Below are 17010 nucleotides of genomic sequence, written 5' to 3' on the forward strand. Positions count from 1 at the left end.
ACCGGTATGCAAAAATACTTAAATGGTGGAACTGCTTGTCCAATCACAGGTGTCCTCGCAATGAGGCTTCTTGCAAAAAAAGGGCAGATGTTTCAAGCCTGGTGAAGTGATAAAGTGGTGATAAAGTGGAATGTGGGGTAATGCACCAGCCAATCAGCTCCTAAAGCCCCATACACAATAGATTATATATTGTTAATTATATGAACTAACAATATCCTTATCGATATATTGTTCATATCATCCAGTGTATATGCTCAATATTATTAATGATGCTTGCTTTTGGGGGTCCGATATCTACTGTTGTATGAACATGCATGTCAATGATGAATATAGTGTCAAAGACTGCATGTTCAAGTGTGGGCCGGGTGATGTCACTGAGGGGTAGATTTATTAAACTCAGTGAAGTGATAAAGTGTCTGGTTTTTATCACCGGCCAATCAGATCCAACCTGTCATTTTTCAAACCAAACCTGTACCTTTACAGTTAGGAGCTGATTGGATACTGGGGGTTACATCTCATTGTAAGCACCCATCACATCTCATGGCATGGGTGCTTGTACAATAAAAATATTCCAGGGGGATGCGATGAGATTTTTAGGAGCCCATACAATGGAAATCGTGGGCGCCGTTCTAGGAAACAAGTACCAAAACCAGACACTTTATCACTTCACCGAGCTTAATAAATCTGCCCCTGAATGTTATTGTCAACTCTACACGCTGGGCAAGTGTGTTTAGACCTTTAAACACTTTTGGAGCTGAAATATTACAGTGAAAATTTGTGAAAAGATTTCCAGCTGGATCAACCGTGTCTTTTAGTGAAAATGTCTGTGAAAAATACATGTATATGAAACACTTTCACCCCTATGAATTAGAGATGTGCAGACTCGGATTCCAGAGATCCAAGCCCCCACGGACGTCATCATTTCGAGCCCGGTTCCGAGCAGCGCTCAGAGATTCCCACCTGACTCGGGTCCGTCCGCGTGGTCAGATACTTGTGCTACGTGGGACTGTAAAAAAATAATTCCATGCTGCTGTTGCACTGACTTGTGCCACTGAGTGCCACTGCCAAGCAGTACCTAATAATAAAATTAATTATTATAAATTCTGCTGGTGCACATACTAGTATTGCTGACGTATCTACCTGTCTGGTGCCTAGTACTGCCGTATCTACCGCTGCAGTGCCACTCTTACATGATCCACGTGTTTGTGCCGCCACACTTGTGTGGCTTAGCATAGTTATCCAGCTACCTCGGTGCAGCCTTTTGCCCTAAAAACAATATTGTGAGGTGTTCAGAATAGACTGGAAATGAGTGGAAATGAATGTTATTGGGGTTAATATAGCGTAGGAGCAAAAAAAAATAAAATTCTGCGATTTTAGCAGTTTTTATGCTTTTTTAACAAAAAAATCAGAACCCAAAACCCAAAAAATCCAAACACAAAACACTTAGGAGGTGTTTTGCCAAAACCCATTAGAACCCAAAACCTCAAGGTAATCAGAACCCAAAACCCAAAACCCGAAAAGTGGCCGGTGCACATCCCTAGTATGAATGCATTAATTGTATCTACAGATTTAGATAGTTATTTGCTCATTAGTTATTTGAGCTTTGTTTAAATATATCCAGATTTACATATCCTGTTTTCTTGTTACAGGAACTGTATTAAGGTGAATATCTTCATGCACAATATATCCTCCTAGAGCAATAGAGCAGACATGGTCAATCATTTTCACCATGAGACCGTGAACTCCACACTGAGCAGTGACCCTGAGGAAGGTCTGTATGTTGCAGAGCCCTTTCCAAATGATATTCCGGATAATACAATATTCCCTCCTCCGTTTGTGGATGACCTCATTATTGAAGCAGGCTTACCAGATACCCCTGTACAAAGGAAGCCATGCAAGACCAGTGAAACCGCCAGCAGCCAGTATGGGATGAATATTTTCATTGTCGGACTATTCCTGATGTTCGCCACCTATCTGAAAGTTATCGGATTGACTGAAAGTGATAGACTGATCTACTTGATCATCTTAATGCTAATACAAGTGGTGTGGATGATCTTTTATATTTCTATAAATAATAAAAAGAAATGGGCCTCTACAGAGAAAGACATGCATGCCGGAGCCCGGTGGCTGAGATGTAAGTAACAATATAATTATTCTTGTTGCCTACATAATAGCCATGTTGTGTGTGGCGCTGATACTCAGCCAAATAGATTTCTTTATGAATATTCATTCTGACTAAAACATGGCCGCCATCACATGGTTACAAATGGACTGTCAATCGTTGCTGATTTGAAGTTGCTCCACCCACTCCGAGAGAAGCCCAGAGAGGAGATACAGCTGGCCATTTTGAGGGTGGGACATTAGGTTCCCACCCCCATTGAGACAAAGTGCAGCAAATTTTGATTCAGTGGTGGTAGGGTTTAGGCTACAATCATAAAATTGTGTAATTTTAGTCCTAACCTTCCCCGTTGACCTGTATTATCTTTACATCCTGCACACTTCACTAGGAGGTGGGGGGGATGCTTGAAATTCACCAACCCTCTGGTGGTGCAGCGGACTATCAGAAATATTGGGAGTCTCCCATACCTTCAAGTAGAGTAGGCAAACATGCTTTTAACTACTGTAGGGAAGCCAATCCCGGGGCATTTTTTCAATCCCGGGATTTGGGATTGAAAAATGCTCAATCCCGGGATTCCCAGGATCCCGGGATTGGCTTTCCTAATAGAAAAACCCCTGGCTGCCCCGCATTTACTTACATGCAGGTGCAGCTGGGTTGCCGGGTGGGTGGATGGATGGGTTGCCGGGTGGGTGGGTGGATGGGCGGTCAGCTTCAGGAGCCAGGAGCTGGGTTGGGGGATGGGTGGTTAATGCTGCTGCTGGCTGGCTAGTTAGGCGGGCGAGCGGCGCGGCTTCTTCATTCTGCCGGGCGTGACGTGATCTGCCTGCGCAGCGTGACCTCTGATCTCGTCACGCTGAGAGGTCACGCTGCGCAGTATGCTCTGCCGGGTGCCGGGAGAAGCCGGGCAGCGTCTGAGCGGGTGCTCAGACGCTGCCCAGCATTAGACTGCGCATGCAGTTGGAAACTCGAATCCCGGGATCGAAATCCCGGCCTTTTTGGGGCCAAATCCCAGGATCCCGCCAATCTCGATCCCGGGATTGGCCACCCTACTTTTAACCCCCTCAGTGGCACTCCTGAGAATTTTCTGGTTATGCTCCAATGCACAGACTGGCAAACCTGGAAAATTCTTGGGAGCGCCACTGCGCTCCCTCCCGCCGGGCAGCGTCGCTGAACTGAGCCCTGCCTCCCTCCCTCCCCCAGCTGTGGGCGGTGTGACCTTGTAACGTCACGCCGCCGCCGGGTTGCCGGGGGCAGGGCCGGGCAGCGGCTGATAGACTGTTCAGCGACGCTGCCCAGACCCAAGGGTTGCAGTGATGGTTTTTTAGGGAGCGCTCCCCAGAAAAAACTCGCCCAGCAGGGAGTGCTCCTTAAAAAAAATCCACCACTGAAGGGGTTAAATTAAGATCGATCGATAGATAGATAGACAGACAGCATACTTCCACATGAAGGTAATGGGGAAGATCCAGTCCAGGAATTAAAACAGCAGGAGGGCTAGAGAAATCATTTCCGTTTTTTTTTTGTTTTGTTTTTTAAATAAATTTTATATTTTAAAAGTATTTTCAACAGCACAGTGCACAAGTATTAAACTGTGTTCATAGTAAGTCATCAAATCAAAATCAATATATACAATAGACTTCAATCAAGATTAGAAAAACATTTCTGTGCCTCATACATAAGTCTTCTATTTTCATTCTTGTCAAACTTGTTTAGAAAGAAGAGAAAAGGAGGAGTTGAAAAACCAATAAGTATCACAATTATTCCTTGATGGAAAAATAACTTTAGAGTAATAGAAGGATGAAGGGAAATAAGGAAGGAAGGAAGGTAGAAATAGAGAAAAGGAGTAATCTGGCGGAGAAAGGGTGTACTTAAAAAATATAGATATACTTAACTGACAAGAGTAATAGATTATAAAAGTTTACCACAACAAATTGGTGTAGACATAAGCTCCAGCTACCAACATCTAATTAAACTATATTCAGAGGTATTAAGTCTTTATATTTAAGTGAGGATTAATCTCCAACCATCTGAGCCAGATAATTTGGTATAATCCTCATTTCTCTGGAGTAGAATAATAAATTTCATCCATAATTATATAGAAATCCAGGCGCTGACACAGTCTGGGATTTTTAAGATGTATTGTGAATCACTTTGCTGATTAACAGCACCTGTTACTTCCTCTTTTATGTTTTTAAAGAGCAGGGGGTCATTGCTCCCAACACCTAAAAGAGGCTGGGTGATAGGGTGCGAACATGTGGATTACGTTAGGTGTGCTCTGGAGTGTATCCTTACTGTGGAAAACATGCTACGCTGTAACTGAAGAATTGCCATGCTGTTACCTTGTATGCTGTCTGCATGCTACAAATAAAGAACAAGACTTTGCTGCTATCCAGTCTATGTGATTCCTTGGCGAACAATGCGGGGCTCACATTGCAACACTGCAGGAACCCAAAACAGAGACCCTGGGAAGACAGATGAACTGGCAAAAAAATAAATCTGGTTACACATTGTGCAGCTGGTTTGGGAGCCAGGAAATCTTCATTTTCTTGTCAGGCAAAGGTTAGGTGTGGCCTTAAAGGGCCACTGTCTCATAAAAGATTGTTGCTGTTTTGTGTTAAGTGACCAGTGAAGCAGGCAGGTGTGAGCTGTTTTGTGAATCTGGCACATTATATTAAGCCTCCTAAATTTGCCCTTATAGGAGAAACCCAGAGTAATTTGGAGCCATTGATGAAAATATTTGCAGGGCAACAGAATCTGGATGCTAAATAGCAAACTCAGATTCAGGGGCAGCAAGCCCAGATTCAGATGTTGCATGAAGGACAGCAGCACCTGGCTGATAAACAGCAGTCCCAGATAAAAGGGCTACAAGCTCAGATTCAGCTGCTGCAGGAGGAGTTAAAAGGAGCTGAGAAAAGGTGGGCAGGAGTTGGAGAGATTACCACAGCTCGCCCCAACTGATGATATTGAGGCATTCCTGTGCATATTTGAGCCTTGTATTTAAAATGGCCTGCGGAGGAATGGCCATGCTCCATCTGCAGTTAGTCGTAGTCCTTTCCCAGGATGTCTTTGGGGAGGAGAAGCCTATCCTCTACCTTAGCTATAAATTACTGCCCATAGAGCGCAAATACTCAACTGTAGGGCAGGAGTGCTTAGCAATTAAGTGGGCAGTTGAGTCCTTCAAATATTATTTAATAGGGGAAGAGTTCGTCACAGACCATGCGTCCTTGAAATTGTTGCAAACTACAAAAGAGGTGAATGCTTATTTTACCCATTGGCTTTTGGCTTTACAATCATTTAAGTTGAGCGACATCATCCGGGGAAACAGCAGCATCTCAATGCGGATGCCCTTTCCAGGTTTGTAGGTCCTGATCCTAGAAATACAGGGGGGAAAAGGGATGGGGGAATTGTGAGAGTGATACCGCACTGGTCAGTTGTATGCCACCACTTTATGTAGCGCTAATATAGTGGTTTATTTCTGTGGGATAACTGGCATAGACCTTAGACTTGGGGTATATGTGTCATAGTGCATAACAGAAATAGTCCTTCCGTGTTGTGCCAGGTTAATTGACTGCCAGTGGTGCCCCCCTGCGTTCAGCAAAAATCTTACTAAAGCTAAGGGAGGAGGAGAGGAAAAGAAAATAGGAAATAATTTGCATACGTCCCACCTTAATTTGCATAGACCACGCCCTTTCCCGCCGCAAGGGTCCAGCTTCATACACTGAAGAAGTTGGGAGGTATGTGGCTGTGCCGGTGCCTCCCCATCACTGCATAATGTGTGTGGGCTGTGGGGATGTGTGCACATGATGGGGAACTTTTTCCGTTCACTACAGCAGCTGAGATATATGTTTGTGAGGACTGGAGTCTGTGACTGTCTGTGTGTATAACTCCGCCCTTGACCCCGCCCAGCGTTATACACACAGTCACAGGCTGACAGTTCTGGCTAAATATATAAGAGATGGTATGTAGGATTTTAATTATAGGTCACTTATTCGTTGACACCATCATATATCCAAAAAAGGATCAGTGTTCGACAAAATTGTGGTTTGAGTTGTCACACAAAATATAATAAAACCTCTAATATCTTATCCTAATATGCAGCTGAGAAGAAAGGGACCTGTATCTCAGTGGTGCGCCACTTCTGCTGCTCTCCCGTCTTGCCCGTTGGGGACAGGGAATGAGAGAGTGACACCCCAATATCAGGTTGAAAGAACAGGTGCAGGAAATAGCATGAGACCATGGTTTCAATCCACCCTCTGTTGCACAGCTGTGTATTGCAAAGGGTTCATTGACACCATTGGTCAGCGATATACTATGGGGAGATAGGCATATAATTGTGGTAGCACAAAGGGTAAGCTTGCAAAGCTGTTTGAATATGTAGCGGAAATCCACTGGACAGGTCTAGTGGTTACCTTGATACAATGATACAGCAGCAGGTAATAGTGCGATGGCCACTAATCAGATATTAGGCCCTTATTTTGGTCGGTGCGGATATATCCGCGTGCATTCGGCCCGCCGATGTTTTGTGTCTGCGCATGTGCGCGCGGGGCGTACGGCCAAATCCCGCATGATATGTGAACACTCCGAACAGGGGGTGGAGAGGGGCGTGAAGGGCTATTTGGGCTCATTACCATATGCATACGCCCCGCGTTTCATGGGCGTTCCCATGCAAACGCTGGGCGTACGTATGGTAATGCGGCCGTGACGCACGTGTAGGGGGCGGACATATGACATCGAATGATGGGGGAGGTTCCCTGAGATGGAGGAGGCGTATTCTGTGAAAAATACACGTGCAGTCCGTTCAGCCAGCTTCTTACCGCGTACGGACGGAGTTTGCGATCCGCATGGAAGGCGGGGTTTCGCACGCACGGTCCTGGCCGCATAATCGGATCCGGCCGCACCGACCAGAATAAGGGCCTTAGTTCTGTTTTCTCCATTCTACTCTTACCTGCGTCTGTCCCAGCCTGTAGCTGCTGGATACGTGAGTGAACTGCGGGGACGCCCATCGCTACCGCCTGCTGTGTATCCGCCTGCTGTGTATACACGGGGTGATTCAGGCAAACCTCTGGTTTCTCTGCCTAGGGTATGGGATTCGCAGTGAGCCCTGTGATTCGCCAGCTGAAGCTGGCGTTATTATTGCAGGGGCTCACTGTGAGTTCTTTTTTACATATATTTGTAGTACATTTGTCCATATTGCATTTCCCAGTTTACAAATATAGCCACAGTCTATCCTGTTAGCCTACCATCCGGGCTTCCTTGTCCCGCCGTGAGAAATGTCCCATTATGGCGCACAAGGCCTACTATGGCGAAAGCATGTAACTCCTTTGCTTTGCAACTGGGTGGCGATGGCTCCAATAATGAATAGTACAGTACAGTGCCATGAATAGATACTGTAAGTAAATGGGAAAAGTGATCTGGTTACTAAAAAAAAATGTGAATTAAAGGGTTCGGAGCAGTTTTTAATCATCGTGCTCCAAAGCCCGTTTAATGCATTCCGGTGATACTAAAATAATGTGAAGAGTGTGAAAACTCCATTTATCACATTATTTTAGTAAAAATAATGTTGATAAATGAACCCCTTTAGTCTTGTACCAAAAATATAATTTATTCACACTTATCTACACAATGCTTCCTTTATCCTTATACTTCCTCTGGATATGTTCCTTTGACTGGGGAAACATGGATAGCTGTGTGCAACCATATAAACCAGGGATGGGGAACATTCAGCTCTCCAGCTGTTGTTCAACTACACATCCCAGCATGCCCTGCTACAGTTTTGCTATTTGGCCACACTAAAACTGTTGCAGGGCATGCTGGGATGTGTAGTTCAACAACAGCTGGAGGGACGAAGGTTCCCCATCCCTGATATAAACAATCTTCCTGCCCTACATTTTTTTTGAATAGGCCCCCTCTTTGCTGAAAGAAAATGTTCTGACAGACCCTTTTTCTTTCTTCTATATGTAGAAATTGGAGAAAGAGGGCAGGTTTGTCTCGATGGTGGTGCACCACAAAATAATTAAACGACTTAAAATATACCTTTTATTAGTTTACTATGTAAAAAAGCTGCGAAAATATGACAGACTACATATAACATGAATACAAATACAAGTGAAGGATAGTGCAAGTTAAAAACTTGGGCTCATGCGGGTTTCTTAGCACTTTTATTCCCATTAAGTTTCAATAGTTTATCACGTCTCTTCCCTGCGTGTTGGCTATGTCGCCTGATTTCCACTAGGGGGACGTGTTTTACACAATTATGGTTCCCTGTCTGTGAGAAATGTCTGTACTGCTCCGCTTTACATCAACTTTAGCTGGGTACACATATATACAATCGTCGGGCCGTTCTTCCAATCTGGGGGCAAACGGCCGTTCGATTGTATAGGTGTGTACGCTGTCCCAATTGCTGCTGTGCGACCGATAAACGGCCAAAAACGCTCTTGGCCGTCCACGGTCGGTCGAAGGTTCTTTGCTGCTTAATATTTCATCCGACAGGACGGCTCCATATCGGAACAAAAGTGAAGTGTGTACGCACGTTCGATCGATATGCTTGACAGTTTGACAAAGCACGGTGGTATGCTGCATTATGAGAGACCCTGTAACCCTTTGCCTGCTGTTTTAACTAATGTGTGTTTAATGCCTCACTGCTCAACACTTTAGAGGCATCACTTTAAGACATTAATTAATGTTGACGTTTTAATAGAGTGGGCTGGAAGCTCTTTTCAGGGCACCATAACACACTATTAAAACTTCAACATTGATTAATGTCTTAAAGTGATGCGTCTAAAGTGTTGAGCAGTGAGGCATTAAACACACATTAGTTAAAACAGCAGGCAAAGGGTTACAGGGTCTCTCATATACTTCTTCTTGCGATTGTTTGGACGGGAGTACATCGGACGGTCGCAAGTAAAATTGTACATATGTGTACGCGCAGAACGGTCGTATGTTTTGGACGGCCGAACGTGTATTCGGTCGATCGAACGGTCGCAAGAAAAAGGAAATTGTACATATGTGTACCCAGCTTTAGGCAATGGCTACTGCAAGTCTGGTGGACTTAGGATTAGTATATGACATCTATCATATAGGCAACCATAAACAACGGGTATATGCGCCAGTGTAATAGGGCGTGCATCTATATCCCCGTGCGTGCTGTGTATGTGGAATGTGGGTATATCCCTGTTAACCTTATGCACAGCTGAGCGGGGTGGCTGTAACCACCTTAACTGTGCCGGCGGTGTAACCAAGCAAACAGTACGGTGGGGCGTGCAGCTGTATCACCGTGCGTGCTATATACGAGGAATGCGGGGAGAACCCAATTAACCTTATGCACGGCTAAGCGGGGTGGCTGTGACACGCTATGATCACCTTAACTGTCCCGGTGGTGTAATCAAGCAGACAGTATGATGGGGCGTGCAGCTGTAACCCCATGCATGCTGTATACAAGGAATGCGGGTGGAACCCTGTTAACCTTAAGCATGGCTGAGCGGGGTGGCTGTGGCACACTCTGATCACCTTTACTGTGCCGGCGGTGTACCCAAACAGACATATATCAAATTTAAGCTAAACTTTAGAGTCCTTAGAATGACTAGAAATCAAACAGACAGGGGTAGGGAAGGCTGAGGGAGCGACCGCACGGCTATGGAGGCCCATTGCTGTCCTGTGCGATTGACCTACCAAAACCCCTCTTCTTTCTTCTATACCTCTGTCGGCATTCCCAATATCTCATTCCACGTCAGATACCACTTGGCAAGACGTGAAGAAAAGCAGAGGTGGAGCACTGCAGAAACGATACAGGTCACTTTAATACCTCTCTTTTTTCCAGCACATTAAACAACGCACTGTTGCCATTTGATGTTCCTATGATGTCTCACCTACACATGATGACAGTGAGTTACCAACACAGAGGCCACATATGATCCCCAGTGGAACTGTGGGATATTGGAGCTGTCCACATTCAAAATATATACTTATCTTTCGACCTTAACAAAAATCATTCCTCTGCATTTGTAGCAGGACTATACACTGAGACAGTGAGATATTGGTGCCATTAATATCCGTCAGTTGGATTTTGAAGCAATATCTAAAAAGTTACACAAACATTACGGTCTTACCTCACTGGGCATGCCCAAATCCTTTCAAACTTGGAAGCTAATCAGTGTTGGATGGGTCAGTACTTGGATGGGAGACCACCAGGGAGTACCCAGGTTCTGTAAACGAAAGAGCCTTTTTTTTTGCCACATATCAACAACTGCACAGAAGATGAGGTGCAGTTATTTATCTGTACTCAGGTGGACGTATGATTTTGCTATCTGCAACAAACTTTTACCAATGTATAACTATGCATTTTGTGTTTTGGTTTTGGATCTGGATTAGTTTTGCCAAAACCACCCTTTCGGGTTTTGGATCAGCTAAAATCACAGAATGTGTTTTTTTCCCCTGCAGTATTATTTACCTCAATAATATTAACCCATTTCCAGTCTATTCTGAACAGTTCATCGTTCACAATCTTGTTTTTAGGCCAAAAGATTGCACAGTGGCGGCTGGATGACTAAACTGAGCGACGCAAGTGGGTGGCACAAATACCTGGCACATCTAGGAGTGACACTGCAGTGGCAGAGGCAGTGGCAGACAGGGTGGCAGTTTTAAAAAATAGCCCCAAAGAGCACATAATGCAAAGAAAAGAGGTGCAAGATGGAAGTGTATTAATAGGACATGCACACTTTAACAAACCAATCATTTCAGCGACAGGGTCTGCCACATGACAGTCAGTCCGGACCAGATGTCTAAACTTGCTCCTGAATGCCCTGTATCACCACCAGCGGGTTGGTTAGAAAATCATTTGTTTACTTGCAGACATAGTTGCAGGAGAAAAACGAAGGATGGGCTGTTGCCATGTCAAGTTCCACTTGAACTCATTAGCAGGTCTTTTCACTTCTGCAGACCGGAAAGCCGGGATGCAGTTACAATCCCGGCGGTCAGGATCCCGGCGTTCAGAATCCCGATGCCGGAATCCCGACCGCCGAAATGCCGACACTTTCTCCCTCCGTGGGTGTCCACGACACCCCTGGAGGGAGAATAAATTAGTGTGCCGAGCGTAGCGAGGCACTGGGCCCGCTGCGTGGCGAGCGCAGCGAGCCCGCAAAGGGGGGCGATCCACGTCCCCCCCTTGTCGGCATTTCGGCTGTCGGGATTCCGGCGTTGGGATTCTGAACGCCGGGATCCCGACCGCCGGGATTCAATACTGAATCCGGAAAGCAGATTGACAACCCTTGAATCCTTGCAAAGAGCAACCAGCTATCAATCCCGCACCCACTGCCCAGGGGTGCGGGGGATAGCCCCTGGGCTCCAGCCCAGGCCTGTGGTACCCCGGAGATTGGGGGACCACTAGTTAAGGTAGGTAATGCTTTGGCCACAGGACCCCACCAAGCATGTCCCCTGGCTATGGCATTACACCCCCTGCTAGTGGAGGCCAGTTCCCAAAGCCCGGTGTGGGAGGGAGGGATTGGTGTGGGAGCCTGGCAGGGTGCCTCACCAGCCACTGACTTCACGGGGCCCTATTCAGACCATATTGCAGGGCTGAAAATTCACAGCCCTGCCGATTATGGAATTACTGCACATGCGCATGGAATGCGGTGCTCATATGCGGGCTCCCATTGCGAATGAAGCCAGTCATGGCTAGCCATCCCTGGCTGTACGCAAGTTGATTTGACAGCCGGGGGACATTTGTAGGTGGCACTTCTTTCTGCCTAAAAACACAGGCAGGGACGGACGTGGGGAGGGAGGGCTGCTCGCATCAGCAGCGGCCTCTATCTCCCAACTTGGCGCTGCGAACAGGGGGAAAACAGATGGCAAGCGACTGCCAATGGTTTTCCCCCTGTGTGCACGACTGTGAATGCCTTTGCAGCTGTACACAGCAGGGATGGGGGGGGGGGGGAGAAACTCGGGGGCAGCATTTACCTGATCACTGTGCCCAGTGATTCGCAGCCCAGGGATCAGTTCTGAATCAGGCCCTTTGACAATACACATGGGGTATATGAGCATTCAAGCCTCCCTCGCTGCAATAACGCCCTCTGTAGACGTCCTCAGACACCAGTACCAATACTACAGAAGGTGGGCACTCATCTTGTTAGTGGCTTCCACATGGCACACAAATTGCAGGATCAGTGTTTGGCTCCATAGCAGGATGGTCTAATAGTGCGGTCTGTGCTCTGAGGAACATTGGGGTCTTGATAAAGGCCCTGCTGGGGATCAAAACATAATCCATCTACATTATGTGCCGCATGGTAATTAGTCTCACCCTACTTACATAGTGAGCACTCTCTTTCTAGATTATATCGTGGTACATACAGTATTATATTGCCCCTGCTGTAAAAGCTCGGTATCACTGTCTCCGCTTGTACATCTAATTGAAATCTATATACACTAGACAATATCATCAACAAACGATATTGGCGGAACTCCTGTGCTCACGATATAGCGCATACACACTGTACGATATTGTTAACAATTGTGACCTCACCTGGCTCCTGCTGGAACATGCAGTCATCGACAATATAGTGAACATTGTAATAACCCAGGCCCCCGCCCTGCCCCTTTAACAAGCCACGGCTCTGGTAATTAGTACCCGATCCCTTTCTCTTTCCCAGCACCACTGATTGGAGGATGGGATGCTTGCCTACTATTGTGAGCTCCTCTCCGCCCATAGCAACAAGTTAGCTTTTATCCATTGTCAATCACAATATAAAAGATTGCACTCTAAAAGATAATAGGTGAAATCTGATTGGTTTCCACCTCTTAAGTATTTTCCCTGCTTTATACATTTACACCAGCCCCCCCCCCCCCCCCCCCAATACACACATCCCTGTGGCCTCAGGGACAATAGCTGGTGCCTATTGAGACGCACATGAGAGCAATGGGTACATTTATTATCTGACACAGATAAGGCGAGTGAGTAAATGGATAGATCTGGTCCGTAAGTAGCTGAGGGTAGAACAGTATAAGCAACCACACAATGTGACAAGGATATTGATTTGTACAGATTAACGATGACAACCAAGCGAAATTGTGTTGCATGAAAACTGAAGAAGAAAGATTACACAATAACAAAATAATAATTCACAGTTTGATGTTCAGTGATGGCTAAATAGTGAGGGTACCACACGCTTATGCACCAATCACTCAATGCCTACATTGATAAAGCTGCAGTTTGGCAGCGAAATGCGTCAGGTGCCACCCACACATCCAGGATCTCCATTTGTGGAAATTACAGCCCATTGTGGACCCCTTGCTCCAACCATTGGAACACTTTTATTCTCCCCTGGTACTTCTTGGCGGACACCGCTCCTTGGACACCTCCAGTGGCCCAATATACCATCTGGCCACCAGCCTGTGAGGATACTAGTCCCTGTTTGCGGAAGCCACATTACCACCTCCAGCGGCAGCCCACTGCGCCGCAGCACCAGCGAGGACATCCAAAAGGATATAAGGAGAAAATTGGAGCTGTTATTGACAACTTTGATCAATATACCGGTAAAGTGCACTTACCTGACTGTCCACCCACCATTGGGCCCCCCTTCATTACAATGTTCATCCTGTGATGTGGTTCACTCACCGTTTTAAATTGATTATTTCCCAAACTGGTCTATTTAACCACTGTTATGAATTTAATTTATGTGTTTTATATACATTAAATGTATTTTTAATATCCACACTTGCATATAATTCATTGGTTTAGCGCTGCTCACACGTTTCAAGCCTGACACCTGTTGTTTTTTTTGCCTTTGTGGGGATTGACTACCACCCTTTTGAGCAGCTGCTTTAATTGGAGTTTCAGCCCACAGCCTGGCGCCTGACCATTCCTTGTGAATATTTCTTCTTTTCTATTGGAGAACCAATCAGAATCGACTTCTTATTTGTTTAGTACCTTCTAGGAGATAATAGACAGAATCTGATATAGCTATCTTGCAAACAATCCAATAATAGGTGTAGATAAGCCCATCACATCATAATCTATTCTCCTTTTACTAGTTAAAAGCACATCAAATGACGGCTTCTGCAATGCACTTTCACTCTGAGCTGTGACAGTTTTTACCTTCACTTTGAGCGGTGACAATTTTTAGCCCGCACACTTTCCACCCTACCCCCAGTCCTTATCTGTTCCTACCTCTAATATCTGTCTTCAGAGCTCCCAATCACCATAACCAACAAGGTTGAAACAGATCAGTGTCCCTGCAAAAATTGCTTTCACCTTTGAGGAGCAATTTTGCCCGTCAAGTAATCTCTAGTGGTCACTGGCAGTACTTCACCTCCTAGTGGTGAGGAGTAGTTTGCCTTATATATATATATATATATATATATATATATATATATATATCTATATCTATATATATATATATATATATATATATATATATATATCTATCTATATCTATCTATCTATCTATCTATCTATCTATCTATCTATATATATATATATGCAAATGTACAAAGAAAGGACAGGAACCAAGCGCTGATCTTATTCTATTCAATGGAAGTCCATTTGTGCATAACCTCCTCTTGGACTTCTACCAAGTTCTTTCTAAGGGTTCACGAAGAAGCCAACTGGACCACACTGACCTTAGTGATGGTCCCTATGTGCACATAGCGTTTTCTTTACTTCCTTAATCTTTTATTCAATGGTCATCTATCACTCCAGAAATCAATGGCTGATGTTACTGTCCTTGGTAATGGTCCCTATGTTCCCGTAGCAGTTTCTTTGGAACAAAAGATTCCTCCGAACCAGAATACCAATGACAATGGTGGATTTTTCTTTCAGAAATTTATTTCCGATAAGTATATAAAATCCAAAACAGGATAAATAGTAAAAACAGGAGGGGTTAATGGTTCTGCGCTCACCCTCTAGGTGTGTACGTAGTGTTATGTACTAAACTGACAAAGGATGATCACTCAGTGGAAGCCTTTACCAGGTGGAACCAACATACAACATTAAAATCCTCCTGCCCCGGGATGAGTATAGGATGAAATGCCCGCTCAGCTGGTAAAACAAATATTGGTCCTCCCTGGCTCTGGTCTCCTCAATACACCAACGCGTTTCTGACAATAAGGTCCTTCCTCAGGGTGTCTTATTATATATATATATGTGCTACCAACATCGGTATCTTTTTAGCACTATGATCAGAAATAAATTACATATTATGAAATCTCCAATCCAGTAGTACCAGCGGCAATTTCCTGCGGAATGTACTTTGCAGCTTCCTATTTCCTAATGTGACTGTGCATTATCTTATTTTGTGTCTAGGTGGCATTGTCCTGTTTGCATCAACGACATTAGTCATGCATTCTCTGAAATTAGGCTACTACATTGGATTCTCAGAGTGTATGTCGATAATTGAAGGAATTTACCCAGTCTCCCAGATTGTTCACACGTTTATCCAGGTAAGCAACAAGAAAACATTCATTGTCTTTTATATTTTCTGTTTTACTATTTAAATAACATACACAAGACAAGAAGAGAAAAAAGTGTGTCGCGGTGTGGTGCACCTTTAATGACTCTCACACATAAAAATTAACTTTTATTGTTATAATGTAAAACTAGCGAAATATAAAAACACACAAGACAAGACAAAATGAATATGGTGTGTTTAAAAACGGCGGCTCACTCACTCAGCACAATATGAAAATTGTGATGCACTGTTGACAGGTGATTCCCGTCGACACCTGTTATACTGCGACAAATGGATTAATATCCTATATATTAGTGTTCGAGTCGGGTTACATTTCCAGTATAGGGGTGCGTATCAACTGCGTGAAATATCCTCACATATAGTAGGCTTAATGTGACCTGTTATTAGGTCAGATGAGTCATACCAATTGTATCATTCTCTATATCTTATATTTATGGTAAGTGTGTCGTGTCGACCTGTGTCAATGGTTCTCTGTAGGTGTTCTTTTTACACATGTAGCTTCTTATAAACCAAGGGCAGTTTGGGTAGCCTGTATTCCACAGGTCAGCCCAACTGTCTTATCATCAGTTAGAGATCGTCACACTGAGTTATGCTACAACAGTGTGGTTTCACTACCTATTCTATGGTTTTTGCCTAAATACGGTCACAAGTAATTGGAGATTGGAAATGCACTTAGAAAACACACAGTGCTGGTAAATAGGTTATGTTATGTAGCGATATCCTATGCAGCAGTGTTTTGTTTTACCATAAATTGTCTTTAAAATAGACACTGCTAATAGTAGGTTATACTCTATTTTATACTCTGCTTTTATTCATACAGTAACATATAGCAATTCCAGCTATTTCATACAGCCGATACAGCCCTATTAATACAAACTGTTACTAATTACAAGTTCTGAGATAGAAACATACTAACCAGCGCTGATCTATGCGGATAGTGTTGGTCATATGCCCTGTATCTACAGAAACTGTTCAAGTGACAACCCAGCACACAAGGGTTGACATAACGGTCGACACACAGATTGTCATCTCCAACTAATCCCCAGTATATGGCCTCCCAGGCTTACTATTAAAGTATTACTTTTTGATCTTATGCATTGTATCAAAGACTCATTGGTGTAACAAATCAGTGTGATATATGACACTACCATGGAGTATAATCTACTATTAGCAGTGTCTATTTTAAAGACAATTTATGGTAAAACAAAACACTGCTGCATATGATATCGCGGTACTTATGTAGTATCTGGGCGTCCGATTTAGAAATCGGATTGGATCGGATCGCATCGCATCGCATGCGACCAAATCGTATGCGATGCGATGGTCAAGATTTTTCCATAGGATTCAATGTTAAAATGGTCTGAGTCCATTTTAACATAGAATTCAATGGGAAAAAGGGGTCCTTTTCCTTTCCCCACTATCCAAGTGGGCATGGAG

General features: G+C 44.4%; 1 protein-coding gene across 1 annotated transcript in view; it reads left to right on the forward strand.

The window, feature by feature from the left end:
* Positions 1-1654: 1654 nt before the first annotated feature.
* The window catches only part of LOC146025918 (proton channel OTOP1-like), a 70185-nt gene continuing 54829 nt past the window's right edge, over positions 1655-17010 (forward strand). Inside the window, exons 1-2 of the mRNA XM_083156119.1 lie at positions 1655-2134; positions 15408-15544. Coding sequence (XP_083012245.1) covers positions 1711-2134; positions 15408-15544 — 561 coding nt within the window. The 5' untranslated portion in view covers positions 1655-1710. The remainder of the gene's footprint in view (positions 2135-15407; positions 15545-17010) is intronic.

This window comes from Crinia signifera, chromosome 1 (assembly GCF_055691185.1).
Source record: "Crinia signifera chromosome 1, ASM5569118v1, whole genome shotgun sequence".
NCBI classification, from domain to species: domain Eukaryota; kingdom Metazoa; phylum Chordata; class Amphibia; order Anura; family Myobatrachidae; genus Crinia; species Crinia signifera.